A 27,882-nucleotide genomic window follows, 5' to 3' on the forward strand; every position below is an offset into this window, starting at 1 on the left:
GCTCCGTGATGTTTTACTGGAACCAAATAAACTGAGACTCCTCAACTGCTGACTCTCCTGGTCTATCTTTGATATGAATCCTCTTTCAGTCTGGGTCAGGGTCTAGACTTATTAGGCGTCCTCTGGATGCTAACGTGAGGTCTGTTGGAGAACCCCCCAGACTCCTCAGTGCGCTGTAGAAACTTTCTGGAGTTTTAACATTGTTATTTTTCTACCACAGGTTTCTTTTCTTCTCATTGATCAGTTTTTCATTATTCTATATTTAAAAAAACTCAACTACTTTTTTCCACTCGTTATTCAAACGTTTAATATCTCAAGATTAAACAAAAGATTATAAAGTCATGTTGGGTTTTTGTTTTCCTTCTGATTTGGTTTTCATAGAGACAATCGTCTGGATTAACGGAATCTTGAGGCTTTTATTTTGTAGGAGACTGAACTCCCCAGGGCTATTTTAAAGTCCTGAAGGCACAACGAAACGTCTAGTGGTGGTCCTGTCGGTGCAACACATACAGAATAAAATAGCCAAGACTTTAAGAAACGACCCTTAAAAGTGTTGATCTCTTTATATCTCAGCAGTCTCAAACATGTTGGCGGTCTCATTTTTGTTTTGACATGAAATAAATAAATGAGGGAAATATTTGTTCATGACATCTTTCAGGATTTTCAAAATTGATGACTTTTTTAGAAGAATATTTGAAAGTTCTTTAAGTTTCAGTACATTTCTTTTTAGCATTTTTCTAAATGGACGGCAGTTTAAAGCTCACGTTAAAGGAGTAATGGAGGGTCCGGGATGTCTCCTGGGACCCTCACCCCCCCACAAACAGAAGAACCACCGGACAGATGAAAGCCAATTTTATTGATCAAGTAACATAAATAGTTCACAACCTGGAGTCAAAATAAATATCGTCACAGCAATAAATTAACCGATGTCAGCTGGGAGTCGGTGAGATGTGTTGATGGCTATTTACACACGCTGTTTCTGCAGCCGGAGTTTCATTTCCGTCTGTCGTCTTCACATTCGTCTTTTTCACAATTTCAGCAACAATTTAAAAAACTAAGAAAGCAAAAAGCAGCGGCTGAATATTAAAAACCGTAGTTACAGGTTACAACAGCATCGTCACAGCTATCCACATTTCACCTTCGGTATCAAAGACTCCAGTCGGCAGGTTACAAAAATACCACACAAACGGCTCTTTATACAAGCGTCGTCAGTTCCCACGACGCCGAGGGGTCAGTGAATGCAGCAGCTCTCAGCCGTCAGGCGGCAAGACCTTCACCTCAAAACATGTTCCAAGTATCGGGTCAACCTGACTCTTCAAATAACAAACCCCGCGGGGAACAGCCGTGCAGAGTATTAGGACAGGCAGAAGAAACAACCTGTTTAGGTCGGAAAGTTCAGATTAAATTCCAAATGTCAAAATAATTTACTTTAAACTGAGAAAAAAACGTCTGAATCTGATCTGAGTCCTGACCCCCCCCTGTCGCTTCACACACGTTTATTTTCAGCCTTTTCTGGCTGAAGTCTGTTGGAAAACGTTTGATTAGAACTTAATAACCTTTAAAGGCTGTGTCAGATTGGACGACCAGGGGTTCATTTGCTCTTCTTGAATGTACAATAACAAAGGGGTCAGGTTAGCATGGCGAGCTAGCCAAAACCTTCACATCATTTAGTCTTCCCGTCGTCGGCTGAGAGCTGCTGAACCTCAGACACACTTTCATCTCTGCGTCAGTTTCATGTGCATACAATCACGTCCGGAGCCCCGCCGCCGCCCCGCTGGAGGTGAAGGGGAACTACATCTGAACACAGGGAAATAAAAACATCGGACACAGACGCTGCAGGTTCTCCGGCGTGCAGGAACCCCGAGCCACAGACGTCCTGCAGCCTTCATAGTCCAGGTCTGTGTCTCCACACACACACACACACACACACACACACACACACACACACACACACACACACACACACACACACACACACACACACACACACACACACACACACACACACACACACACACACACACACACACACACACACACACACACACACACACACACACACACACACGATGTAAACATTATTTTCAGAAAACAAACACCTGAGACTATTCTTCGTCGTCACGTCACTGCACTGAAAGTTTTGTGATTTTATTTTGAAAGGGTTCTCACTTCCTGATGATGCAAGCCTGGTCGACTTCCTGTCTGTGTATTTTGTGTGGGCTTGGGTAAATTAAAGTGTGTAGACTAGGGGACGGCTCAGAGTCAAAATATCCTAAAGCTCACATAACTTAAAATGGAAACCTGTAAACTTGAAAAAAAGGTTCAGAAGAAGACTACAACTCCCATGATGCAACACTGCTGCATCACAATACCAAATTCCAGCTTTTACCCTTGTTCCATTCATAGGCCCAGAGTCGCAGAACATTAGATATAAAGCGTTTAAGAGATGGGTTCAAAACCCTCCAATGAGAGGGCTCCGTTGAAATCATAGGAAAGTGAGGCATGATCCCATCCCGAATGCTTTCTGCTCCCAGAGCTGCAGCTGAAGACCTTTACAAGGTGACAAAAACCTTAAGGATGTGTTTGGCTTAGCACAAAGACAGGTATGGAGGACGAACTACCAGCTTAGCATAGCTGTCAGAAAATAATCGTCTTCCTAAAAAAGACCAGGTCCTCATGAACGATCTTCCCTCTTTGAGGCTGGGCGAAATGCCCAGCTAAATGATAGCATGCTAGCTAGCCAAGAACGTGCTAGTTACAAGGTCCAACACCCCCCTTCCCTTGCTGGTATTTACTTCTGAGTTAACTACAGGATGAGCTGGTGATGTAGCTGGGTTGCTAACTACAGTTCACATGCGAATGAAGACACTAGAGACAAACTCGATCAGGACCAGGATGTTACTGCTAACCAAGCTGATATTTGGGTGTCAAACAACTAAAGTTTGAGTGACGGATACTAAGATATAAGATGTGTTTTCTTAGTGTTTGTGCTAACCTAAGATCAACACGTCCTGGGACCCGTCTACGTCGTGGACACACATATCTGAAACAACGGTTCCGGCTGGAGCTGCTGCAGTAAAACGTTTGAGAGGAAGTGAGAGTGTTCTGTCAACACGGACACTTAGCTAACAACTCTACAGAGACAGAGGTGGTGTTGTGGTTACCTGGTGATGCTATTAACCCTTCATGGTGCAGGGTGGTGTACAATAAAGTCACACACACACACACACACACACACACACACACACACACACACACACACACACACACACACACACACACACACACACACACACACACACACACACACACACACACACACACACACACACACACACACACACACACACACACAATTTTTCCCGTGAGTCCTGGCTGCTCCAGGCTTTGTGGGTAGACGTCCGGCCGAAAAGCGCTGCTCTTCTGCGTCTCCACGAGCTCCAGCTACTCGACTTCACAAAGTTCTCCCGCTGATGAAAATAATTTTGATTGCTAAACCTGCACCGACACAAACACCCCGCTCCCTTTGTCAGTATGCACGGTTTAAGGTGGTCCTTTATGGTGGTCCGGCTGAAGTCAAAACCAGAAGAGGTTGAGTCCAGTCTTTCGGTGGGGAAGCACCCAATGATGTACAAATGTCTGGAAATGTTTTAAACATGCACTTCGGTTCCGACTGAGACGACCATGACTGTGGAGAACATTTCACAGATTTGATCTCAGAAATGTCAGGGTACACTTCCTGTTAATGTCCGACTGAAACAAATAGCCCTTCAGCTTCCGAAGTGCAAGGTTCAGAACATTTTCCGGAAGTTATTCCATCATCAGGTGCTTCCAGCGGTCCAGGAGCAGTCCAGCAGAGGGGAAGCCGCAGGTGGGAGGATGTGCTGGTCGGTGGGACACACACACACACACCCCTGATGGATGACATCGTCCAAAGATGGCGACATCATGAACAGCACTTTGTACAACATGCAGCGAAAGCAGGTCAGAGAATCTTCCAGCGGGGGTGTCGAACATACTGGCAGGTTCCACACAAAGAAAGAGGGAGACAGTGAGAGGGAGGGAGACGGCGACTGCGTCAGCAAGGCTTCTACCACTACGAGAGCTGGCGGTTGGCGACTTATTTAGCACTCCGATATGGGAGGAGGGTGGTGACGACATGGCCTTGGTTGGAGGCGTCCACCGAGAGAGACAGCGTTAGTGCCGACCCCTCGACGGGGCGATTCCCCGCGACCTGCGGTGGGATCAGGAGTCAAGACACAAGTGCGAACGAACAAATTCCAGCCCAGGCACGAATTGTTAAACCCCGCCCCCCACTCCAAGAAAAAAAACAACTGAAAAAGAAAAACGTTTGGCTTTGTGGTTATGTACAGTGACTTCCTGTGGAGACAGTTCGATCAGGGTTCCACGGACGTGCAGGACTGGATGGTGGCGACCCGGCGCCGGCGTCACAGGTCAGGGTCAAGTCTTCGAGCTGGGAGGGGGTGGAGCTAATGGTGTCAGTTTATCAGTAAGTGTGTTTATGTGTGTATTATCTAACTGTTGTGTAACTTAGCTCCGCCCCCTCCCCCTAGCTCCACCTGCAGCTACTGGTGGACCTCGTTTGCTATCAGACTGTCCTCCCCTGACTGAAAATCCGCCTCGTTGATGCTATTCACGCCGTTCAACATCTCCTCGTCCTGGGACGACCCTCGGTCCTCCTCGCCGCCTCCGGCGTCCTGCAGCACCTGAGCGATGTACATCTGCTGCTGCATGTGGATCTGCTGCTGGGTCTGCTGATGCCGCTGCACACAGGAGCAAAACCACAGGTTAACCAGAGAGACCATCAGAGAACCAGAGACACCATCAGAGAGAACCAGACACCATCAGAGAACCAGAGACACCATCAGAGAACCAGAGAGAACATTGAGCTCGTCTGGATAAAAACTCTAGCTTGGGTTCAGAACTACCCAGGATGTTTTCTGCTGCGGATCACGGTCCTGTGTTTCCAGTGTCCTACTTTGGGACCCTGGTACATAGGACCATGGGAGAATAGGGCCCTGAGAACATAGAACCCTGGGAACCCTAAACTCAGGAACCTGGGAGCGTCGGGAAAATGGACCTTTGGACCATGGGGATATAGAACCTTGGGTACATGGGACCATGGGAATTTAGGACACTGGGAACTTAAGACTGAGTGACATAGGACCCTGGGAAGATAGGACCCTTGGTTCATAGGACACAGAGAACATAGGACGTATAGAATTCAGAACCATGGAAACTTAGGACCATGTTAGCTTAGCACAAAGCATCCTGAGAGCATAAACCTCTGAGAAATAAGGACAATGTAAACTCTGGACTGAGAACCCTTCGAACCTTAGGTCCTTAGAAACACATGGCCACGGGAACTTTAGACGATGGGAACATAGGACCCTGGGAACTAAACTTAGGACACTGGGTACTTCTGAAGACACGGCCCAGCGGGTAAGACCTGGAGCTAATGCGGTGGATCGACTCACCTGAGATTTGGTAGTGGGCGAGGAAGAGGGGCGAGCCGGACGTCCGTTCTCCACAACGTCTACATCGTTCTCCTTCGTGTCGATCTGAGACAGAGGCGCAGTGAGACTCTGGACAGCAGCACAGTGTGAGGAACCTTAGATTGAAATACTGCAGTACCTTGTAGTTATGAGCACTAAGGTACTTGAAGTGTCCGAAGCAGACGTGAGACAGACAGACGACGATGGTGACGATCAGCACCACCAGCGTGAACATGGAGGTGGGTGTCTCGAACCCTGGCGGCACGTTAGCAGTTAGCATCACTTAGCAACCAACATCACATACATGCGTGTTGATGTAGTTTTGAACCAGCGTATTACTGTCCACATTGGACTCCACATGGTAACGCTACAGACGGAGGGTAAAGGTGTTCAGGTGAGCGGCCGGGCCGGTGCTTACCTGTGCGTACGGTGGAGAAGAAGAGCAGCCAGAAGAGGCAGAGGATGGGAGCTGCCACCACCTGAGTGACGGCTCCAGAGTGAATCTTCTTGTCCAGTTTGGAGGGCAGGTAGGCGTAGTACATGTTGTACCGGTCCACCAGGTGTTTCAGCAGCATGTACATCAGACCTGCAGGAAGCCACACAGTGAGGATCACACTGGACCTGTCTGCACGACTAAAGGCTTCAGGAAGTGACAGCAGAGGGTTTGAGGGCGGCTCTTTTCTCCCGGCTAGCTCCCCACACTATCATCGCCCAGTCGGGACCAGGCTCTGGTTCGGACTGGGTCTCAACCATTCTAGTAAAACTGATAATAAAACTCAGATTGTAGTATGACTTACCAAAGGGCACGATGATGGGGCAGGTGATGCTGTAGGCCATCACCACCGTGAAGACGTTCATCATCCAGGCGTACGCCGCTCCGAACTGAAACTCATAGGCCTGATGCTGCAGTGAGAAGAGAGAGTGTTTTAGAGAACAGCGCCACCAAGAGGCTGCAACGCTTATCACACACTGAGAACTCAACTATTGGACAGAGAGGCTTCTCAGAGAAAATATTAGGGCTGCCGGGCGGATGCTCCGTCAGCTGTGACTCTCATGCACTTTCTACAGTTTAATTTATATGTCATGTGAAGCACAACGTACCATCCTGTTATAATAAGGTTATTTATCAGCCTTTGAAACTGGAACCGTTTTGGGAGAAGAAACATTTTTTTGATTATGTTTTTTTTTCATAAATCAAAATATATCATATACGAGAGACGATTAGTGGACTAGAAACATCTTTAGCCGAGGGCAGCCCTAGAAAATACAGAGCTGCTGTCTGTGTTGGTCCCTGAAGGCAGCATCTCCCGGGTCCAATGGGATCTCTCCATGTGATTATGAAGGAACTACATCACGGTCACATGACTTCACGTTGTCTGGGGTCCTCACCCTCTTGACGTTGCGGCGATCGGCGGCGGAGCGGGCGAGGCAGAGTCGGATCATGTACATGAGTAACCCGGGGATCCTCAGCAGGTCCATGGCGTTACCGATGAACGCAGAGGCGATGACGTAGTTGACGAAGAACGCTCCGTTATCCGGCAGGAAGACGCACCTGAGGGGAGCACAGCGCCTCCGTTAGAGCAGCACCTTTCTGAATAAAACACATTTCCACAGGTAAAAGGAAAAAACATGTTTCTATTGTTTTAATAACTCACTCAAATCTGACTTTAGCATCAGCCAGGAACTTCTTATCAAAGAGCCAGCGGAAGAAAACGTCCAGGCTGGAAGACAGAGAGACTCAGTGAGGACAGCAGAGGACGCCTGGTGTGATTATAGATATTAGAATCATCATGTATCACCTGCTGAGTCCCAGAGACGGCAGCAGCAGGACCATGAAGATCAGGAAGGTGTAACACTTGTGCATCGTCGTCCTGTTCTCTCCAGACCTGCAGACACACCGGGGGGGGGCACAGGGTTAGACATGAAGGTCCAATCAGAAGTCTGTGCTGTGTTCATGCTGCAGGGTTACCGGGTCCAGTGAGCCTCGAAGAAGGCGGAGTAGTAGACGATGGTGGGCAGCAGGGCGGAGAAGGCCCACAGCAGCAGGGTGGGGAAGAACTGGGTGACGATGGGATTCTGTCCAAACACACCAAAAAACAACAATCACTTCCTGTCCACACGGCGCCAACACAGAGACGCAGCTCGACTCTAGGGTTCTGACAGAGGGGTCTTACGTTGAGATACTCGACCGGCTTGGTGACGTTGAACTTGTCCATGGTGGAGATGATGATGGCGGGCGTGGTGAGGAAGAAGAGCAGCAGGAAGAGGATGACGTTGATGATGAAGCAGCGGATCCACCAGGAGATCCCGCCCAGAGACAGGTGCTCCCTGCAGGAACACACAGGGGGTCAAGGGGCGTGTGCTTGATTTGGTGCGTGGTGGGGTTTTAGCCGGGTGGAGCTTGAGGACTTACCAGCGGACGTTCTGCGGGTCGGGTGCGTAGGAAACGCTCCAGTTGTGAACGTGGAGCGCCTCGCTGAACTGAGAGGACCCCGGCTCCTGGCGGCAGCGGCAGCCCTGGACCTGACAGGCGTTAAAGTCCTTCAAGATTCTGAGGAGACAAACAGCACAACATGGCGGGTTACTACCAGGATGCTCGGTCCAGTAGAGACTGGGGTCCGGGGAGGGGTCGCTGCTGCTCACATGGCAGTCATGGCCTCGTTCTGGAAGGTGACGAAGGCCATCCCCAGAGGCTTGGTGTGGACCTTCTCCTTCTCCTTCCTGTACTCCTCCTTCAGCTTGGCCTCCGTCTTGGTGTAGTAGCTCACCGCCTCCTCCTGCAGGACCGAGGAGGCTGCTGATTTAACCGGCTAACAGAATCTAAACTAGGTACGATAACAACCCTCTACCCAGCTAAGACAAACCGGGTAGTTCAAACTGGTTACCATCAACAAAAACTGCATAAAACTCAAGTTTTACATCAAAACGTTTGCCCGCTACAACAAGCTACGCCAACACATACAACGGAGTCAATGGTTGCGATTAAAGAAGGAGGACGCTGAGAGGAACTGATCATCATCTAACAGAAGGACTGCATCGGGGTTCATAATCAGGACTAGTAAACCACGGTTTGGTCTTAGGTTAATCAATATAAAGAAGCTGCTCTGGGTGAGCGTGTTAGCGTTAGCAGCACCTCCTCGCAGCCAGTGATTGCGCAGCAGCACAGATGTCCGCAGGGTTTCGGGTTGATCATGGTGGGAACATGTTCCTTAGCCATCAGGTCGGTGAAGAACTTCTTACTGCGCTCCGTCTTCTTCCTGAGGAACAAACACAAAAGAACGTGAGGTTAAACCACAGAAGAAGACCACTCAGCTTTGACTCGTGCTAGAGATTCTTACCTCTCTGCGTTCAGAGCCATCAGCTTGGCAACGTTGTAGCAGATCCGAGCCTCCAGCACCTTACAGTTCTCGTACGCCTGCCTGCAGGGTCAGATAAAACACAGTTCCTCAGCAGGATCCTCTGGGTGTATCTCCAGTGAATGATGGCCCGAGAGAGGACTCACTCAAAGTGCTGCTTGATCTGACTCTCCTCGGCGTACTTAGAGATGCCGTTAATGAATAACGTGCGCTTCACCTGCAAGACACAGCACTGGGATTAGAACACAGACGCAGCTTTCTCATGTTTTTAACTCTTCACACAGACTCAGATGCATGCAGGTAAACGTGAGTGTGTGTGTCTCACCAGGTCGTCCTCCTTGTAGTGCATCTTGGAGGTGTGTCTCCTCATGCTGTAGACGGTCAGCAGCAGATACATGAAGGCGAACGAGGTGTGCAGCCACAGCAAGTTCGTCCTGCAGAGAGACACAAATAAACAAACAAATAAATACATCATATTTACATTCAAGTCTGAAAATTAAATTCTTCACTGTTTCCACCAAAACTAAAATCTAACTTAACAGGGTAGTATCTATTCATATATTATATTATTGTATCCATCCACCATCTTCTCCCGCTGATCCGTCAGGGTCTCGGAGGTAACAGCTCCAGCAGAGAGCCCCAAACTTCTCTTTCCCTGGCCACATCAACCAGCTCTGACTGGGGGATTCCAAGGCGCTCCCAGGCCAGCGAAGACATATAGTCCCTCCACCTGGTCCTAGGTCTACCCCTCGGTCTCTTCCCAGCTGGACGTGCCTGGAACACCTCCCTAGGGAGGCGCCAGGTGGCATCCTCACTAGGTGCCCGAACCACCTCAACTGGCTCCTTTCAACATGAAGGAGCAGCGGTTCTACTCCGAGTCCCTCCCGGATGACTGAACTTCTCACCTTATCCCTAAGGGAGATGCCAGCCACCCTGCGGAGAAATCCCATTTCGGCCGCTTGTATCCGCGACCTCGTTCTTTCGGTCCTGACCCATCCTTCATGACCATAGGTGAGGGTATGAACGAAGATGGCCTGGTAGACAGAGAGCTTTGCCTTCTGGCTCAGCTCCCTTTTCCTCACAACGGTGCGGTAAAGCGACTGCAGTACCACTCCCGCTGCTCCGATTCTCCGGCTTATCTCACGCTCCATTGTTCCCTCACTCGAGAACAAGACCCCGAGATACTTGAACTCCTTCACTTGGGGTAAGGCTTCATTCCCTACCTGGAGTGGACAGTCCATCGGTTTCCTGCTGAGAACCATGGCCTCAGATTTGGAGGTGCTGATCCTCATCCCAGCCGCTTCACACTCGGCCGCGAACCGATCCAGTGAGTGCTGAAGGTCACAGACCGATGAAGCCATTAGGACCACATCATCTGCAAACAGCAGTAGTGCAATCCTTAGCCCACCGAACTGCAGACCCCCTCCCCCACGACTACGCCTCGAAATCCTGTCCATGAATATCACAAACAGGATTGGTGACAAAGCGCAGCTCTGGCGGAGGCCAACCCTCACCGGAAATCGGTCCGACGTGCTACCGAGGACCCGGACACAGCTCTCGCTTTGAGAGTAGAGACCCCCTCACCCCATACTCCCGCAGCACCTCCCACAGTATCTCCCTGGGAACCCGGTCATACGCCTTCTCCAAATCCACAAAGCACATGTAGACCAGATGAGCGTACCCCCAGGCCCCCTCCAGGATCCTTGCGAGAGTGAAAAGCTGGTCCGTCGTTCCAGGACCAGGACGAAAACCGCATTGTTCCTCTTCAATCTGAGGTTCGACAATCGGCCGGACCCTCCTTTCCAGCACCTTAGAGTAAACTTTCCCGGGGAGGCTGAGTAATGTGATGCCTCTGTAATTGGCACACACCCTACATCTATTCATATATTATATCTGAGAGGAGTGTTTTCAGTATGCTGCTAGATATATATAGATATATAGAGATAGAGATGGATCTATACAGCGGGTAAAATGAGTATTGAACACGTCAGCGTCTCTCTCAGTAAATAGATCTCTACAGGTGCTGTTGACATCAGATGTTCATCAGCTGTCGGTAACAACCCATGCAATCCACACATGCACAGAATCAAACCATAGCTGTCCATAAATTAAGTGATGTGTATTGAAATGGAATGACACAGGGGGAAAGTACTGAACACGCTTACTGACATGTATTTAATCCTTGGTACAAAAGCCTCTGTTGGTAATGACAGCTCCAAGACGCCTCCTGTATGGAGAAACCAGTCTCACGCTCAGGTGTGATTTCGGTCCATTCTTCCAAACGGTCTTCAGGTCTTGGAGGTTCCGTGGGCCTCTTCTATGAACTCTGTAGTTCTTTCCATAGATGTTCTGTTGGACTCAAGATTGGCTGGTCCATTCTAGCAGCTTCATTTTCTTTCTCTGAAACCAGTTGAGTTTCCTTGGCTGTGTGTTTGGGGTCATTGTCTTGCTGAAATGTCCGCCCTCATTTCATCTTCATCATCCTGGTAGATGGCAGCACATTTATATCAAGAATGTCTCTGTACATTCCTCCATTCATCCTTCCTTCAAGTATATGAAGTTTGCCAGTGCCGTTTGCTGAAGAACAGCCCCACACCCTGATGCTCCCCCCTCCAAACTTCCCTGTGTGGTGTTTCTGGGGGGATGTGCAGTGCCATCTGACCTCCACACATGCTGTGTGTTATGGCATCCAAAGAGTTCCATTGTGGACTCACCTGAGCAGACGATATTCTCCCAGTATTTCACAGGCTTGTCTAAATGTTGAGCAGCAAACTTTAACCGAGCTTCAGCATGCTTCTTCTTCAGCGATGGAGTCTTGCGTGGTGCGCGTGCGTACAGGCCGTGGCGGCTGAGTGCAGTACTCATTGTTTCTTTGAAACACTTGGACCTGCTGATTCCAGGTCTTTCTGAAGGTCTCCACAAGCGGTCCTTGGCTCTTGGACAACTCTTCTGATAATTATTTTCACTCCTCTGTCAGAAATCTTGCGAGGAGCACCTGGTCGTGGCTGGTTTGTGGTGGGAGGATGATCTTTCCACTTCCGGATTAAGGCCCCAACAGTGCTGGAACATTCAGGAGTTCAGAAATCTGTAATGCCATCAGTTTGTTTTGCAACAATAAGGTTGTGAAGGTCTTGAGAGAGCTCTTTGCTTTTACCCATCATGAGATCTTTCTTGTGTGACACCTCGGTAATGAGAGACCTTTTTATGGGCCATCAGTTGGGACTGAACCAGCTGATATTCATTTGCACTGACGAGGGGCAGGACTGCTCTCTAATCACTGACAGATTTCAGCTGGTGTCTTTTACTTTCCATGCCTTTTTGCACCTCCCTTTCTTCATGTGTTCAGTACTTTTCCCCTGTGTCATTCCATTTCAATACACATCACTTAATGTATGGACAGCTATGGTTTGATTCTGTGCATGTGTGGATTGCATGGGTTGTTACCGACAGCTGATGAACATCTGATGTCAACAGCACCTGTAGAGATCTATTTACTGAGAGAGACGCTGACGTGTTCAATACTCATTTTACCCGCTGTATAGATATATATTATGATATACATTGAGGTCCCGGGTGCTCACCCAGACTTCAGGTTGGCGATGGTCGTGCGTCCAAAGCTGTAGGCGTTGTTTTCTGGAACAGATAACATCAGACGTCACAGAAAATATTTAATATTTACAACTTTTTTAAAACTTCAACGAGGAGCTGAGATACTTCAGGGTCACATCAAAACATACGAGTAACACACGACTCATCACAACACTGATAATGCAGTACACACATAAATATACTGATCCACATTTCTTTAGCAGCTGCAGCATGAACAGGAGGTTTATTTTGTGTATTTAGATGTTTTTCTGAAGTATTTTCTGTGGTTTAACCATTATTCATTTTATTGAAACGGTTACACCAGAAACCATTATCCAAAAAGACTTATTTTAAACAGATTTGAATATTTCTCACGGTCCTTGAAGGCATCGTTTGTGATGAATGCTTCCGTACATAAAGAGATAAACAAAGAAAAGCCAGAAATATTTTATTTCATCAAATTCTACACGTTATGAAGCGGGTGCACAACCACATCCTGTGGAGACCTGAAGAAACCATTTAAATAAAGCTGATAAATTGTAGTTATTTATTTATAATAAAAACAAGCACTTTTTCAAGTTTTTGTTAAGAAATGTATCAAAGAATCTCCAATGTGTTTAGTTTTTTGCTGCTTTCTGGCACTATAACTTTAATTCTGCTCATAAAAACATAGAAATGATCTTTACTATTGAAGCCATGATGTTGCTGCTTCCACAGAGCAGCAGGACTTTTATTTTGAAGAGAAAAGAACAACAGGAAGCTGCTTGAGGTTCGGAGGGTGAATGTGATGCTCTGCAGGAGGAGGAGTGCTAATGCTAACACCAGGATACTAACACCAGGATACAGTCGCCTGTAGCTGTTACCTTCTTTAGAAGGGGGCCGGGGGACCCCACGGCTCAACATAGGGTCTTTAGTTATAAGTCGGACTAAAACCCACAACACACACACACGTTATACAGACAACACAAGAATGAATGTGAAGTAATACCTTTAAGAATGTCAGCAGTTTATTTTCTGATCTCACTGCGTTCATAAAACCAGACACACCTGGCTGTTAACACCAGGATGCTAACACCAGGATGCTAACACCTGTATGCTAAAACCTGGATGCTAACACCTGGATGCTAAACCCTGGCTGCTAACACTTGGATGCTAAAACCAGGATGCTAACACCTGGACTTACACCAGGATGCTTATACCTGGGTGCTAACACCACGAAGATTCCACCACGATGCTAACACCATGACGCTAACACCATGACGCTAACAGTAACCTGTAGCTGTTACCTTCTTTAGAGGGGGCGCGAGGGACCACGCGGCTCCACAGAGCGTCTTTACTGATAATTCTAACTAAAACCCACCACACACACACACACACACACACACACACACACACACACACACACACACACACACACACACACACACACACACACACACACACACACACACACACACACACACACACACACACACACACACACACACACACACACACACACACAGGATCAGCAGGGATTCAGTTTGAGACATCAATGTGATTTAGTTATTTAAGAGACCTGAACATGTTATTAAGAAAGACCCCGAGCACATGGAGGAGGATCAGGTGTATGATGTATGATCTATGACATACTTCACCAATAGGTGGACCGCGGTCCGGGTCCAGACCCTGACGCCGACCTATACGGACCTGGACCTATAATCAATACATTAATAAGGGATTTTTATTTTGACGGGGCAATTCCATTTTAAGCGGCGCCAACAGGGGGGAGAAGAGTGAGCGATACAGGGAAAGAAACACAAGAAGAAGAGACAAGTTAACGGGAGACAGAGAGAGAAGACGGAGAGAAGAGTGAGGGGAGAGACGAGTTAACGGGAGACAGAGAGAGAAGACGGAGAGAAGAGTGAGGGGAGAGACGAGTTAACGGGAGAGAGAGAGAGAAGACGGAGAGAAGAGTGAGGGGAGAGACAAGTTAACGGGAGACAGAGAGAGAAGACGGAGAGAAGAGTGAGGGGAGAGACGAGTTAACGGGAGACAGAGAGAGAAGACGGAGAGAAGAGTGAGGGGAGAGACAAGTTAACGGGAGACAGAGAGAGAAGACGGAGAGAAGAGTGAGCGATACAGGGAAAGAAACACAAGAAGAAGAGACAAGTTAACGGGAGACAGAGAGAGAAGACGGAGAGAAGAGTGAGGGGAGAGACGAGTTAACGGGAGACAGAGAGAGAAGACGGAGAGAAGAGTGAGGGGAGAGACGAGTTAACGGGAGAGAGAGAGAGAAGACGGAGAGAAGAGTGAGGGGAGAGACAAGTTAACGGGAGACAGAGAGAGAAGACGGAGAGAAGAGTGAGGGGAGAGACGAGTTAACGGGAGACAGAGAGAGAAGACGGAGAGAAGAGTGAGGGGAGAGACAAGTTAACGGGAGAGAGAGAGAAGACGGAGAGAAGAGTGAGGGGAGAGACGAGTTAACGGGAGACAGAGAGAGAAGACGGAGAGAAGAGTGAGGGGAGAGACAAGTTAACGGGAGAGAGAGAGAAGACGGAGAGAAGAGTGAGGGGAGAGACGAGTTAACGGGAGACAGAGAGAGAAGACGGAGAGAAGAGTGAGGGGAGAGACAAGTTAACGGGAGAGAGAGAGAAGACGGAGAGAAGAGTGAGGGGAGAGACGAGTTAACGGGAGACAGAGAGAAGACGGAGAGAAGAGTGAGGGGAGAGACGAGTTAACGGGAGACAGAGAGAGAAGACGGAGAGAAGAGTGAGGGGAGAGACAAGTTAACGGGAGAGAGAGAGAAGACGGAGAGAAGAGTGAGGGGAGAGACGAGTTAACGGGAGACAGAGAGAGAAGACGGAGAGAAGAGTGAGGGGAGAGACGAGTTAACGGGAGAGAGAGAGAGAAGACGGAGAGAAGAGTGAGGGGAGAGACAAGTTAACGGGAGACAGAGAGAGAAGACGGAGAGAAGAGTGAGGGGAGAGACGAGTTAACGGGAGACAGAGAGAGAAGACGGAGAGAAGAGTGAGGGGAGAGACAAGTTAACGGGAGACAGAGAGAGAAGACGGAGAGAAGAGTGAGGGTAGAGACGAGTTAACGGGAGACAGAGAGAGAAGACGGAGAGAAGAGTGAGGGGAGAGACGAGTTAACGGGAGAGAGAGAGAAGACGGAGAGAAGAGTGAGGGGAGAGACGAGTTAACGGGAGAGAGAGAGAAGACGGAGAGAAGAGTGAGGGTAGAGACGAGTTAACGGGAGAGAGAGAGAAGACGGAGAGAAGAGTGAGGGGAGAGACGAGTTAACGGGAGAGAGAGAGAAGACGGAGAGAAGAGTGAGGGGAGAGACGAGTTAACGGGAGAGAGAGAGAAGACGGAGAGAAGAGTGAGGGGAGAGACGAGTTAACGGGAGAGAGAGAGAAGACGGAGAGAAGAGTGAGGGTAGAGACGAGTTAACGGGAGAGAGAGAGAAGACGGAGAGAAGAGTGAGGGGAGAGACGAGTTAACGGGAGAGAGAGAGAAGACGGAGAGAAGAGTGAGGGGAGAGACGAGTTAACGGGAGACAGAGAGAGAAGACGGAGAGAAGAGTGAGGGGAGAGACGAGTTAACGGGAGACAGAGAGAGAAGACGGAGAGAAGAGTGAGGGGAGAGACAAGTTAACGGGAGACAGAGAGAAGACGGAGAGAAGAGTGAGGGGAGAGACAAGTTAACGGGAGACAGAGAGAGAAGACGGAGAGAAGAGTGAGGGGAGAGAGAGAGAAGACGGAGAGAAGAGTGAGGGTAGAGACGAGTTAACGGGAGAGAGAGAGAAGACGGAAAGAAGAGTGAGGGGAGAGACGAGTTAACGGGAGAGAGAGAGAAGACGGAGAGAAGAGTGAGGGGAGAGACGAGTTAACGGGAGACAGAGAGAGAAGACGGAGAGAAGAGTGAGGGGAGAGACAAGTTAACGGGAGACAGAGAGAAGACGGAGAGAAGAGTGAGGGGAGAGACGAGTTAACGGGAGAGAGAGAGAGAAGACGGAGAGAAGAGTGAGGGGAGAGACGAGTTAACGGGAGAGAGAGAGAAGACGGAGAGAAGAGTGAGGGGAGAGACGAGTTAACGGGAGACAGAGAGAGAAGACGGAGAGAAGAGTGAGGGGAGAGACGAGTTAACGGGAGAGAGAGAGAAGACGGAGAGAAGAGTGAGGGGAGAGACGAGTTAACGGGAGACAGACAGAAGAGGAATGAGTTTGTACAATATCTTTTTTTCAAGCGCTCAAAAGTTTGAAAAATGGAAGCGCCGTATTTGATCATTTTACGGAGCGGAAAAAGACACTGGAAACTTTAGACCCTGCTTAACAGGATGCATTTACCAAGGGGGGGGGGGCATTTAGGTAAACGGAGTTATACGAAGAGAGACAAAGACAGACGACGACAGACAAAGAGAGACAAAGAGAGACAAAGCGAGAGGAAGAGTACTCTACAGTACTCTACACTACTCGGCAGTACTTGGCAGTACCCTGCAGTACCCTGCAGTGCTCGGCAGTGCTCGGCAGTGCTCGGCAGTACTCGGCAGTACTCGGCAGTGCTCGGCAGTACTCGGCAGTACTCGGCAGTACTCGGCAGTACTCGGCGTCACGGTTGACAGAACTTTGAGTGATGAATGAAAACGCCTACGGATAAACCTGCTATCTGTTCATGAAACTTGTACAGCTTCTTGATACCTCAGTCAAACTTTGACATTATCATAGTGACATCCCCTGAATATAGGTCCAGCTTTCAAACTGTGCATGTTTGTGTGACCCATATGAAAGATCATATCATGTTCAGAGTCCGTTTTTACGTTTTTTGTGGGATTTTGGGTGTTCATAACTATCAGGTTATATAGGTGAGGTTGTCCTAAAGAAAAGATACCAAACATTGACCTGCTGACAGTTCTTAACGGGATTTAGTAAAACAAATAGGTCAAAAAAGAAAGTAGCTTGAAAACGGCCGAATCAGCCCCAAGACTCCAAAGGGTTAGGATGCACATTTCCAAAAGCTACTGATCTCTCTCTGAAACGCAGCCCGAGTGGAACACTAACATATCTACAGTATGGTTCTGAGCCCGAGTGGAACACTAACATATCTACAGTGTGGTTCTGAGCCCGAGTGGAACACTAACATGTCTACAGTGTGGTTCTGAGCCCGAGTGGAACACTAACATATCTACAGTGTGGTTCTGAGCCCGAGTGGAACACTAACATATCTACAGTGTGGTTCTGAGCCCGAGTGGAACACTAACATATCTACAGTATGGTTCTGAGCCCGAGTGGAACACTAACATATTTACAGTATGGTTCTGAGCCCAAGTGGAACACTAACATATCTACAGTATGGTTCTGAGCCCGAGTGGAACACTAACATATCTACAGTATGGTTCTGAGCCCGAGTGGAACACTAACATATCTACAGTGTGGTTCTGAGCCCGAGTGGAACACTAACATATCTACAGTGTGGTTCTGAGCCCGAGTGGAACACTAACATATCTACAGTATGGTTCTGAGCCCGAGTGGAACACTAACATATCTACAGTGTGGTTCTGAGCCCGAGTGGAACACTAACATATCTACAGTGTGGTTCTGAGCCCGAGTGGAACACTAACATATCTACAGTGTGGTTCTGAGCTCGAGTGGAACACTAACATATCTACAGTGTGGTTCTGGTTCTGTAGCTCCAGGGACATGTTGTTGTTGTTGTTGTTGTCCTTTGTTTGTTTGATGACAGTCAGTTGTTGATTGCATGCAGACGTTGATACAGCTGTCTCAGCTGATGTATATCACTCATTCAGAACCACTTAGACATGTTGGGGTTCCGGACCTTTGCTTGAGGACATTTTCTCTAACTGGACCTGGTTGAATTTTAGTGGAATACCCCTGCTGTATGATCTAAGATGTATGATCTAAGATGTATGATGTATGATCTAAGATGTATGATGTATGATCTAAGATGTATGATCTATGATGTATGATGTATGATCTAAGATGTAGGATGTATGATCTATGAATGCACAGCGCCTCACCCAGCAGGTCTCCGGAGAAGTTGACGGGCAGCACGATGCCCACCGACAGGACACCCACCACCACCAGCAGCCCGATGATGTGCCGCTGGAAGGAGAGGTAATGCACTGCGTCCTCCCCACACTTCTCCCGGATCTCCTCATCCCTGCACAGCAGCAGCATTAATGACATCATCACCATCACCATCATCATGGTCTAACTGGTGACCAGGAGATACTCACTTTATTCTGAAGATAGCCGTCAGCCAGGAGCAGAACCCCTGCAGACAGAGAGGAGAGTCAGGAGGAGAGGAGGAGTCAAGGAGGGCAACAAGGAGGGCAACAAGGAGGGATGAGAGAAGGGTGATAATGGAGGAGGAGGAGGAGGAGGAGGAGGAGGAGGAGGAGGAAAAAAGGAGCAGGCCTCACGTTGTCTCTCTGGTCGAAGTCCACCGAGCTGGAGACGGATGTGAGGCGTTCATATCGGTCCGGCGTCTCCGAGTGCATCGCCGAGGCAACGCTGTGGAAACAGGAAGTTAGCTGTTAGCAGGTAGCTGCCCTGATGCTACTGAACACAGGGAGCTAACAGGAAGTAGAAACACACAACTTTATTCACACAGCTGGAATAAAACAACACGTTAATGATAGGATTGTGTTCAGGGGAATAAAGAGAGGAGTTTCAGTGAAATCTGAAGCTGATTCTGTGCTGCCTGAAGGAGCATGTTTAATGAAAGCCCTCAGCTGCATTCATGTTCTTTTCACTACTAAACGCACATTTAGCAGAACGAGTACTTTAAAGTACATTTCACTGAGAGTACTGCTGCATTTCTACTTAAATCATTTATGTACTTTTTCATACCTGAGATTAACCTTTGAATACTCTTGTACCCAGAATACTTCTCTTCTATCTCTTTACTGTAAACACTGAAAGTAGGACTTTAAATGTGGTATTTCAGGACCTCAGTTCTTGTCCTACCTCTGGATGTGTGGAGTTAGCTAACCAGCTAACTAGCTAACTAGCACGGGGTCACAAGGTCACGATACGGAGCTAAACACACTCGACCCATTACCTTTTCACCGGCTCATAGTTATCTCTGTCTCGCCTCCGGCTGAGGTTACGAATAAAATGAAGGAAAGTGTGGGAGCAGGGTTAGCACCGCATGTTAGCATCGCATGTTAGCATCGCATCTGTTTGCGTAAAATTTGCCAACAGACAGAAAACCACACACACGCACGCACACGCACACACGATGGTGTGTGAGGGGTGAATAGTGCCACATGTGAGCACTGATGTTTGAAACTCTGCTTTAACGTCATTCATTATTATTATTATATTCCAGTTATTAATCCTTTGAATCAAACTCAATTAATTGAAAGGTATCGGAAAGCATCTCTACATGTGGCACTGATAACCCTCCATACACACAGAGAGGTGGCAGCGGTAACCCCTGTACCAACAAAGAAGAAGAAGAGGACGAAGACGAAGAAGAAAGGAGAAAGGGGAGGAGTTAGTGCACCAATCAGAGAGCAGCTCCTGTTAATGAACCAGAGTAAGTCGTTAGGACAAACCAAACATGGCGGACGCAGCAACGTACTATTCCCGCTCGTCCTCGCGGCTGCACCGATGCTTCAGTCTTCAGGGAAACAAAACACAGTCGCTCAACATCAAAACTTTATTAACAACATGCTGCAGGAACAAAAACTTTATTAACAACATGCTGCAGGAACAAAAGCTTTATTAACACCTGCTGCAGGAACAAAAACTTTATTAACAACATGCTGCAGGAACAAAAACTTTATTAACACCTGCTGCAGGAACAAAAACTTTATTAACACCTGCTGCAGGAACAAAAACTTTATTAACACCTGCTGCAGGAACAAAAGCTTTATTAACACCTGCTGCAGGAACAAAAACTTTATTAACATGCTGTAGGAACAAAAACTTTATTAACAACATGCTGCAGGAACAAAAACTTTATTAACAACATGCTGCAGGAACAAAAACTTTATTAACAACATGCTGCAGGAACAAAAACTGTATTAACACCTCATGCAGGAACAAAAACTTTATTAACAACATGCTGCAGGAACAAAAACTTTATTAACAACATGCTGTAGGAACAAAAACTTTATTAACACCTGCTGCAGGAACAAAAGCTTTATTAACACCTCCTGCAGGAACAAAAACTTTATTAACACCTCCTGCAGGAACAAAAGCTTTATTAACACCTGCTGCAGGAACAAAAGCTTTATTAACACCTCCTGCAGGAACAAAAACTTTATTAACACCTCCTGCAGGAACAAAAACTTTATTAACACCTCCTGCAGGAACAAAAACTTTATTAACACCTGCTGCAGGAACAAAAGCTTTATTAACACCTGCTGCAGGAACAAAAACTTTATTAACACCTGCTGCAGGAACAAAAACTTTATTAACAACATGCTGTAGGAACAAAGACTTTATTAACACCTGCTGCAGGAACAAAAACTTTATTAACAACATGCTGTAGGAACAAAAGCTTTATTAACACCTGCTGCAGGAACAAAAACTTTATTAACACCTGCTGCAGGAACAAAAACTTTATTAACACCTGCTGCAGGAACAAAAGCTTTATTAACACCTGCTGCAGGAACAAAAACTTTATTAACACCTGCTGCAGGAACAAAAACTTTATTAACACCTGCTGCAGGAACAAAAACTTTATTAACACCTGCTGCAGGAACAAAAGCTTTATTAACACCTGCTGCAGGGACAAAAGCTTTATTAACACCTGCTGCAGGAACAAAAGCTTTATTAACACCTCCTGCAGGAACAAAAACTTTATTAACACCTCCTGCAGGAACAAAAACTTTATTAACAACCTGCTGCAGGAACAAAAGCTTTATTAACACCTGCTGCAGGGACAAAAGCTTTATTAACACCTCCTGCAGGAACAAAAGCTTTATTAACACCTGCTGCAGGAACAAAAACTTTATTAACAACATGCTGTAGGAACAAAAGCTTTATTAACAACATGCTGTAGGATCAAAAGCTTTATTAACACCTGCTGCAGGGACAAAAGCTTTATTAACACCTCCTGCAGGATCAAAAGCTTTATTAACACATGCTGCAGGATCAAAAGCTTTATTAACACCTGCTGCAGGGACAAAAATAATCACTTGCATTTTAGAGAATATTGTCTTTTCGTCATAAATTTGTTTGCTTTTCTTGTAAATTAACATAATTTTGTTATTTTCTTATAAAAGAGGAAAGAACCTTTACTGGTCCCACAGAGGAACCCTTACTGGTCCCACAGAGAGCCCTTACTGGTCCCACAGAGAGCCCTTACTGGTCCCACAGAGGGGGATCGGACCCATCCTATTGTTGGGAGCAGTGGGATGCCAGGTGTACGGCGCGCGGGCAGCAGGGTAGGGAGCGGTGCCTGCACAGACACTTTGGTAGCACTTGGTCTTTCTGGGACTTGACCTGGGTCGGTGACCTTCCAGTTCCCAGGTCAATGGTGTTTGCCGCCCCCGCCCCACAAGTGCTATAACCTGAAGTATTTAGTTCTTTACATGAGCTCTGCTTCTTCTTTCTCTGACAGACGTAATCTCAGAGAATGCCTGAGCTCTTTCTAAAATATTCTGCAGTTTGTCTTTTAAACCAAAGCTTAAGTGTAAACAACTTCATATCAGAGGAAAAGGAGACAGGTGTGTTTACCTGTCGGCGTCAGTGACCAGCGCCAGGCGGCCGTAATCCCACGCAACCTTACGCAGGATGGAAAACACGAAGAGCAGCACCTGATAAGAGGAGCATCCTGTCAGTCAGACAACCCCAGGTGTGAGACAGGTGTGTGTGTATGGGGGGTCAATGAGGCTACAGAATAGATTTTTCCAACAGTCAGTGAACACAACATCATCCACAATGCATCAGGAGCGCTGCCCTACTTTGACAGCAGCTGTTGTTACTGACTCTCAAACACACACATGCCCTGTTGTTCAAATGTATTTATTTACTGTTTGTTTATTGTTAACATGCTGCTGTTCTCCAATTTGGGATCAATAAAGTTTATTCAATCTAAAATATAAAGTGTGTGTGTGTTCTTATTCCCTCAGAGCCACACTGCCTGTGTATGTGATCGAGTGTGTGTGTGTGTGTGTGTGTGTGTGTGTGTGTGTGTGTGTGTGTGTGTGTGTGTGTGTGTGTGTGTGTTTGTGTGTGGGGTCACTCACCAGGAAGCACATGAAGTCGAGGGCGAGCACAGTGGGAACCCCCCCGAAGGGCAGCCCCTGCAGCACGGTGCTTCGTATCCGGGCGGAGTAGCAGTAGTCTTTAGACTCGTTGCTGGCGGAGCAGTTCTCACCGCTGCACGCCTGCCCCCCCCCTCCGTACAACACCATGGCTCCGATCAGCGCTTTGAGCATGCTCAGTGCGGCATCCTGGCAGAGAACCTGTGGGGGGTGGGGGGCAGAGACAGGGGTTCAACCAACTTTTATTTTATAAATATGACTTAATTTAATCACTTTTACCTTTTAATTCTGACCTTTGACTTCATAAATGTTGTTGACCACAGAAGACGCAGATGCACTACATTTCCCAGCATGCCTCAGCCGCAGCTCCCATTGACCTACTGATCCTGTTACCAGGGTAACACGACTACACCTGTGACCCAGTGTTCCCGCCTTGTCCTCGCTGTGATGTCATCGTGACATCACAGCGAGGACAAAGAGGCGCCCGCTTATTAAATATTAAATATATATTAAATACTGTTCAACCCAACAGAGGTTAACATCTCAAATAAAACAAATATACATCTAATAATTCAATAGAGTGATATATATAAATAAGTGAATACAAGAATCAACATGAATAATTTAGTAATATTTCATATATTAATCATCTTACTTTATTTACTTTGCATTCTAAATTCTGTACGCCAGCCAGCCTCAAACTGTGTGTCTGTGTTTCTCTATGGTGAGTTTTATTCATATTTAATGAGCATTGTTTGAAGGAGCCTGCTGTGACGTCTCCATCCCTACAGGGTTGGAGATTTATTCATGTTTTGAGGATTTTTTCTTAAATATAAATAAGAAAAAGGGTGGAAATGTATTAGTACAAATGTCCGGAAAATATTTGGATTATTTTAGAATACTTTCAGAAACAAAAGTCTGATTGGAAAATGAATATTAAATATTCAGAATATTTCTGATAAAAGATTGAATATTTTACAACCACATGATCATATATCGATATAACACACCCTTAAAGGTGCAACGATCTAAAGTATAATCTCTATTATTACATTGTTATTTCACATTTGGTTTACTAGTTTACTGTCACCTTAAGTAACAACCACAGAAATTACTCTCAGGTATAAAGAGGGCCTCCTTCCTTCTTCATGAGGGGGGCCGACCAGACGAAGACCTTCCTCGTTCATAAAGACTTTCATTAGAGCAGGTTTGGATTGGTCCGTCCTCCTGAGTCCTACTTTTCATGGTATTTTATTTGATGCTCTTATTTGTATTTCCCGATAATGTTGTTGGTTTTATTGTTGACTTTGTTGTATTCTGTCCTCTACCGTCCTCTGAGAGGAGGCTCAGTGATCTTGAATAAAATATAAATAAATAAAATACTTTTATTTCACAGTTTTGACTTTTCATTTCATTATTGTGATTTTGAATCTCTTAATTGTGATGTTTTAATTCATAAATATTACGTTCTTTTATTTTCTATTTCCCAATCAACAACTCTTATTCGATACTTTCTGTATTCTGAGTTTTACTGGACTGACTCTTGCAGTTTCTTTAGAAAACGTTGAAGCGTTTCTAAAGATAGGACTCGTCTCCAGCGCCTGCAGCTTAAAGATAAACTCCAGACGCCCCCCCCACTTCTGACATCAATACCATTATTGTTTACAACTTCTCCGACATGTTGTTTGGGAATCATTGATGATGTAGTGCTAACTTTAGGTCTACAGACACAGACAGAAGTAACCCCTTATTTCCACGAGTCGGACAGGAGACCAACAAGACTTTGAAACCACAGATTATCTTTTAGTCAACAAAGGTTCCTCAAGACTTCCTATCAGTGTTTCCTGTTGAGCTAATAATCAATCAATCAATCAAACCCTCTGACTGCAGCTTTACTACTTTAAAGAGTCCTCTCCTGCTGATGTTCAGGTGTATATCAGTATGTAGAGTCTCTACTTTAAAGAGTCCTCTCCTGCTGATGTTCAGGTGTATATCAGTATGTAGAGTCTCTACTTTAAAGAGTCCTCTCCTGCTGATGTTCAGGTGTATATCAGTATGTAGTGTCTCTACTTTAAAGAGTCCTCTCCTGCTGATGTTCAGGTGTATATCAGTATGTAGAGTCTCTACTTTAAAGAGTCCTCTCCTGCTGATGTTCAGGTGTATATCAGTATGTAGTGTCTCTACTTTAAAGAGTCCTCTCCTGCTGATGTTCAGGTGTATATCAGTATGTAGAGTCTCTACTTTAAAGAGTCCTCTCCTGCTGATGTTCAGGTGTATATCAGTATGTAGTGTCTCTAATTTAAAGAGTCCTCTCCTGCTGATGTTCAGGTGTATATCAGTATGTAGTGTCTCTACTTTAAAGAGTCCTCTCCTGCTGATGTTCAGGTGTATATCAGTATGTAGAGTCTCTACTTTAAAGAGTCCTCTCCTGCTGATGTTCAGGTGTATATCAGTATGTAGAGTCTCTACTTTAAAGAGTCCTCTCCTGCTGATGTTCAGGTGTATATCAGTATGTAGTGTCTCTACTTTAAAGAGTCCTCTCCTGCTGATGTTCAGGTGTATATCAGTATGTAGAGTCTCTACTTTAAAGAGTCCTCTCCTGCTGATGTTCAGGTGTATATCAGTATGTAGTGTCTCTACTTTAAAGAGTCCTCTCCTGCTGATGTTCAGGTGTATATCAGTATGTAGTGTCTCTACTTTAAAGAGTCCTCTCCTGCTGATGTTCAGGTGTATATCAGTATGTAGAGTCTCTACTTTAAAGAGTCCTCTCCTGCTGATGTTCAGGTGTATATCAGTATGTAGAGTCTCTACTTTAAAGAGTCCTCTCCTGCTGATGTTCAGGTGTATATCAGTATGTAGTGTCTCTACTTTAAAGAGTCCTCTCCTGCTGATGTTCAGGTGTATATCAGTATGTAGTGTCTCTACTTTAAAGAGTCCTCTCCTGCTGATGTTCAGGTGTATATCAGTATGTAGCGGCTCTACTTTAAAGAGTCTCCATCATGTGTTATCTTATGATTTATAGTCATTTTTGTCAATAAACTGAATTAAAATCCAAAACTTTCCAGGATTTCAAAGACCGATGTGAACCAGGAAATCAGGACGGATCTGATCGGAGAAGTCAATAATAAACCAGATCAATAAGATGAAACAATCACAGCAGTTTAAACATTTATTTACAGGTTATCATAATTATGATTCATTCCTATTGTGCCTGGTGCTGTCTTCAAGTTGAATATTTAGCTCATATTTGATGTCTTAATTCTGACTGAATAACTTAGTATTTAACTCATAATATATACATTTATTATCTGATCATTTATTGATTTTTTCCTTTTTAAAATAAGATGTGTCTCTTAACTCAAAATAAGCGTTTTTTTACATCTAATGAAGTTGATTTATCTCGTACTTTTTGAATGTCATATTTATTTTGTATTAAGGGAAATAACTGAATATTTGATCATGTAGACCTCATTTCATCTCATAATGATGCACATTAATGTGACATATTTATAGTAAAGGTTTCCCCTCTGTTTTCTGCTCTGCCGGGAGATGCGTTTCCACCCCGGGCCTCGAGCCCGGCTCTGCGGTCCTGCTGCACCTGCAGTCCGGCCTCACAGACACCAGACCCCCCCTGAGCTCCGGAGCTCCAGACACCCTGTTCCGGATCATCTCCCCGACATCAGAGAGGGGACTGCGGGGGGATGAATGCGGGGGATGAGGCGTGTTTGTGGGCTGAGACGCGGACTGTGTGTCCTCTGCGTACACATTATATAACTACCCCCCCCACCTTCAACCGTAAGAGCCCCGGATGGATGCTGTTACCGGGGGGCGGGGGACAGGAGGAACAGCAGGCCGGGAACAGGCCCTTCTGCGCGGCTGCAGCAGCGGCCTGTCCCCCCCCCCCAAACACACACACACACACACACACACACACACACACACACACACACACACACACACACACACACACACACACACACACACACACACACACACACACACACACACCGCGGACCAACAGATCAAACAAAGCCGTCTTATGACCGCCCGAAGCCCGTCATCAATTAACCCAATTATAGAATAAAGCCGGTACCTGCTGACCACCTCCTCCTCTTCGTCCTGCCGGTAAACCGAGCTGTTTTCCCCGCAGAAACCGTTAAATCCTCACAAATCCTCCGTGCTGCCGCAGCAGCGCCATCAACGGGATTCAGGCCCGGGAGAACTGGAGCCTCGCGCACGAGCAGTTCGGTTTGCCGCAGAACGAGTCCCTCCGCCGGGTCGGTAGTTAGGTTCGTGTCCCTCCGCCGGGCGTTGGTGCTGCTGCTCTGGGTGTCGGGGGTAAAATGGAGGCGGTGTCTCCGGGAATAGAAGCCGGAGCCGAGCTGCTACTGCCGGAGGAAGGAGGGGAGGAGGAGCCGCTGCTGCTGCACGGAGCCGCCGGCAGAGGGCGCCACAGAGCCTTCACAACAAGAGTCCGCTCATAGAAAAACATTCAGTAAAATAAGTGCTAAAAAGCTAATACAAATACGTGTGAAAACTAAAAGGGAATGGATTTATTTAAAAACATGTTTCTTAACATATGAAATATAATCAAATCATTATTCTCCACATCTATTAAGTATAACAAAGTAAATAAAAACACATGTTTTAAATGTTTCTATTTATGATAACATATTTTCCACATCTGATATTAATGTTAACTGGCCTCAGTCATGTTGACATTTCTTAGGTGGACTTCACATCCTCTAGGGGGGTCCGGGGGCATGCTCCCCTGGGCAGAATTTTTTGTACAGTTTAAAGTGAATTGCATGCATCTGGTGCACTTTGAGAGCTAATCTACTAGAACTTTGTGGTCTTGGTAAGGGGAAGGGGCACAACTCTCAATACTAATAGGAAAAATGTGTCAATCAATCAAATATTAAAAATACCATAACCAATGAAAATTGAGAGAAATATTTTCCCTTTGAAAACTTTGTTCTTCAAAAAGGAGCATGAGACGTGAAGCCCCTTTTTGTTTTGTTTTGAAGCCCACCTGAAATAGGCCTACCTTCGCCACTGTTAAAAGTACATAAAATGGGGATTGATTTTCACTACAGACATTTTTTTTCAAAATAAGAAATATTATAAAATACTGGTAAATGTTCTCTACATCTGATAATGAGCTATAAATAAAACAGACCCTCTGTTGATTTATTTTAT

General features: G+C 46.3%; 2 protein-coding genes across 8 annotated transcripts in view; one reads left to right on the forward strand and one right to left on the reverse strand.

Annotated features, from left to right (window-relative positions):
• The window catches only part of rrbp1b (ribosome binding protein 1b), a 14,184-nt gene extending 13,842 nt beyond the window's left edge, over positions 1–342 (forward strand). For all 4 annotated transcript variants that reach the window (XM_063881091.1, XM_063881094.1, XM_063881093.1 and 1 more), the window contains exon 22: positions 1–342. This exon is cut by the window's left edge and continues 490 nt beyond it. The gene's annotated coding sequence lies outside the window, so the exon portion shown is untranslated.
• A 495-nt stretch (positions 343–837) lies between these two features.
• Positions 838–27,074, reverse strand: LOC134863317 (CSC1-like protein 2). 4 transcript variants are annotated; one of them, XM_063881769.1, is made up of 24 exons: positions 26,777–27,074; positions 22,666–22,884; positions 22,154–22,233; positions 20,049–20,087; positions 18,883–18,973; positions 18,697–18,734; positions 18,478–18,620; positions 12,454–12,505; positions 9,198–9,306; positions 9,019–9,089; positions 8,855–8,935; positions 8,650–8,773; positions 8,160–8,293; positions 7,930–8,067; positions 7,691–7,844; positions 7,486–7,592; positions 7,316–7,402; positions 7,172–7,237; positions 6,906–7,068; positions 6,314–6,419; positions 5,935–6,102; positions 5,656–5,771; positions 5,499–5,582; positions 838–4,784 (listed from the first exon to the last, which is right to left on the reverse strand). In XM_063881769.1, exons 2-24 carry the CDS (start codon positions 22,855–22,857, stop codon positions 4,587–4,589), a joined length of 2,541 nt encoding a protein of 846 aa, XP_063737839.1. In that variant the 5' UTR covers positions 22,858–22,884; positions 26,777–27,074; the 3' UTR covers positions 838–4,586. The 4 variants fall into 4 exon arrangements, with proteins under 4 accessions (XP_063737839.1, XP_063737840.1, XP_063737841.1 ...); XM_063881770.1 differs by lacking the exon at positions 20,049–20,087; XM_063881771.1 differs by lacking the exons at positions 22,666–22,884; positions 26,777–27,074 and having other exon boundaries at positions 20,023–20,087; positions 22,154–22,216.
• Positions 27,075–27,882: the final 808 nt, after the last annotated feature.

Source organism: Eleginops maclovinus, chromosome 4, assembly GCF_036324505.1.
Source record: "Eleginops maclovinus isolate JMC-PN-2008 ecotype Puerto Natales chromosome 4, JC_Emac_rtc_rv5, whole genome shotgun sequence".
NCBI classification, from domain to species: domain Eukaryota; kingdom Metazoa; phylum Chordata; class Actinopteri; order Perciformes; family Eleginopidae; genus Eleginops; species Eleginops maclovinus.

Excerpts from the sequence above, each read along its gene's own strand:
- LOC134863317 (XM_063881769.1), bottom strand. The coding sequence starts at position 22,857 with ATGCTCAAAGCGCTGATCGGAGCCATGGTGTTGTACGGAGGGGGGGGG. Across the intron at positions 20,088-22,153 it reads CTGGTCACTGACGCCGACAG|ACTGAAGCATCGGTGCAGCC; the intron begins GTAAACACACCT and ends GTTTCCCTGAAG. Across the intron at positions 5,583-5,655 it reads TTAGTGCTCATAACTACAAG|ATCGACACGAAGGAGAACGA; the intron begins GTACTGCAGTAT and ends CCTCTGTCTCAG.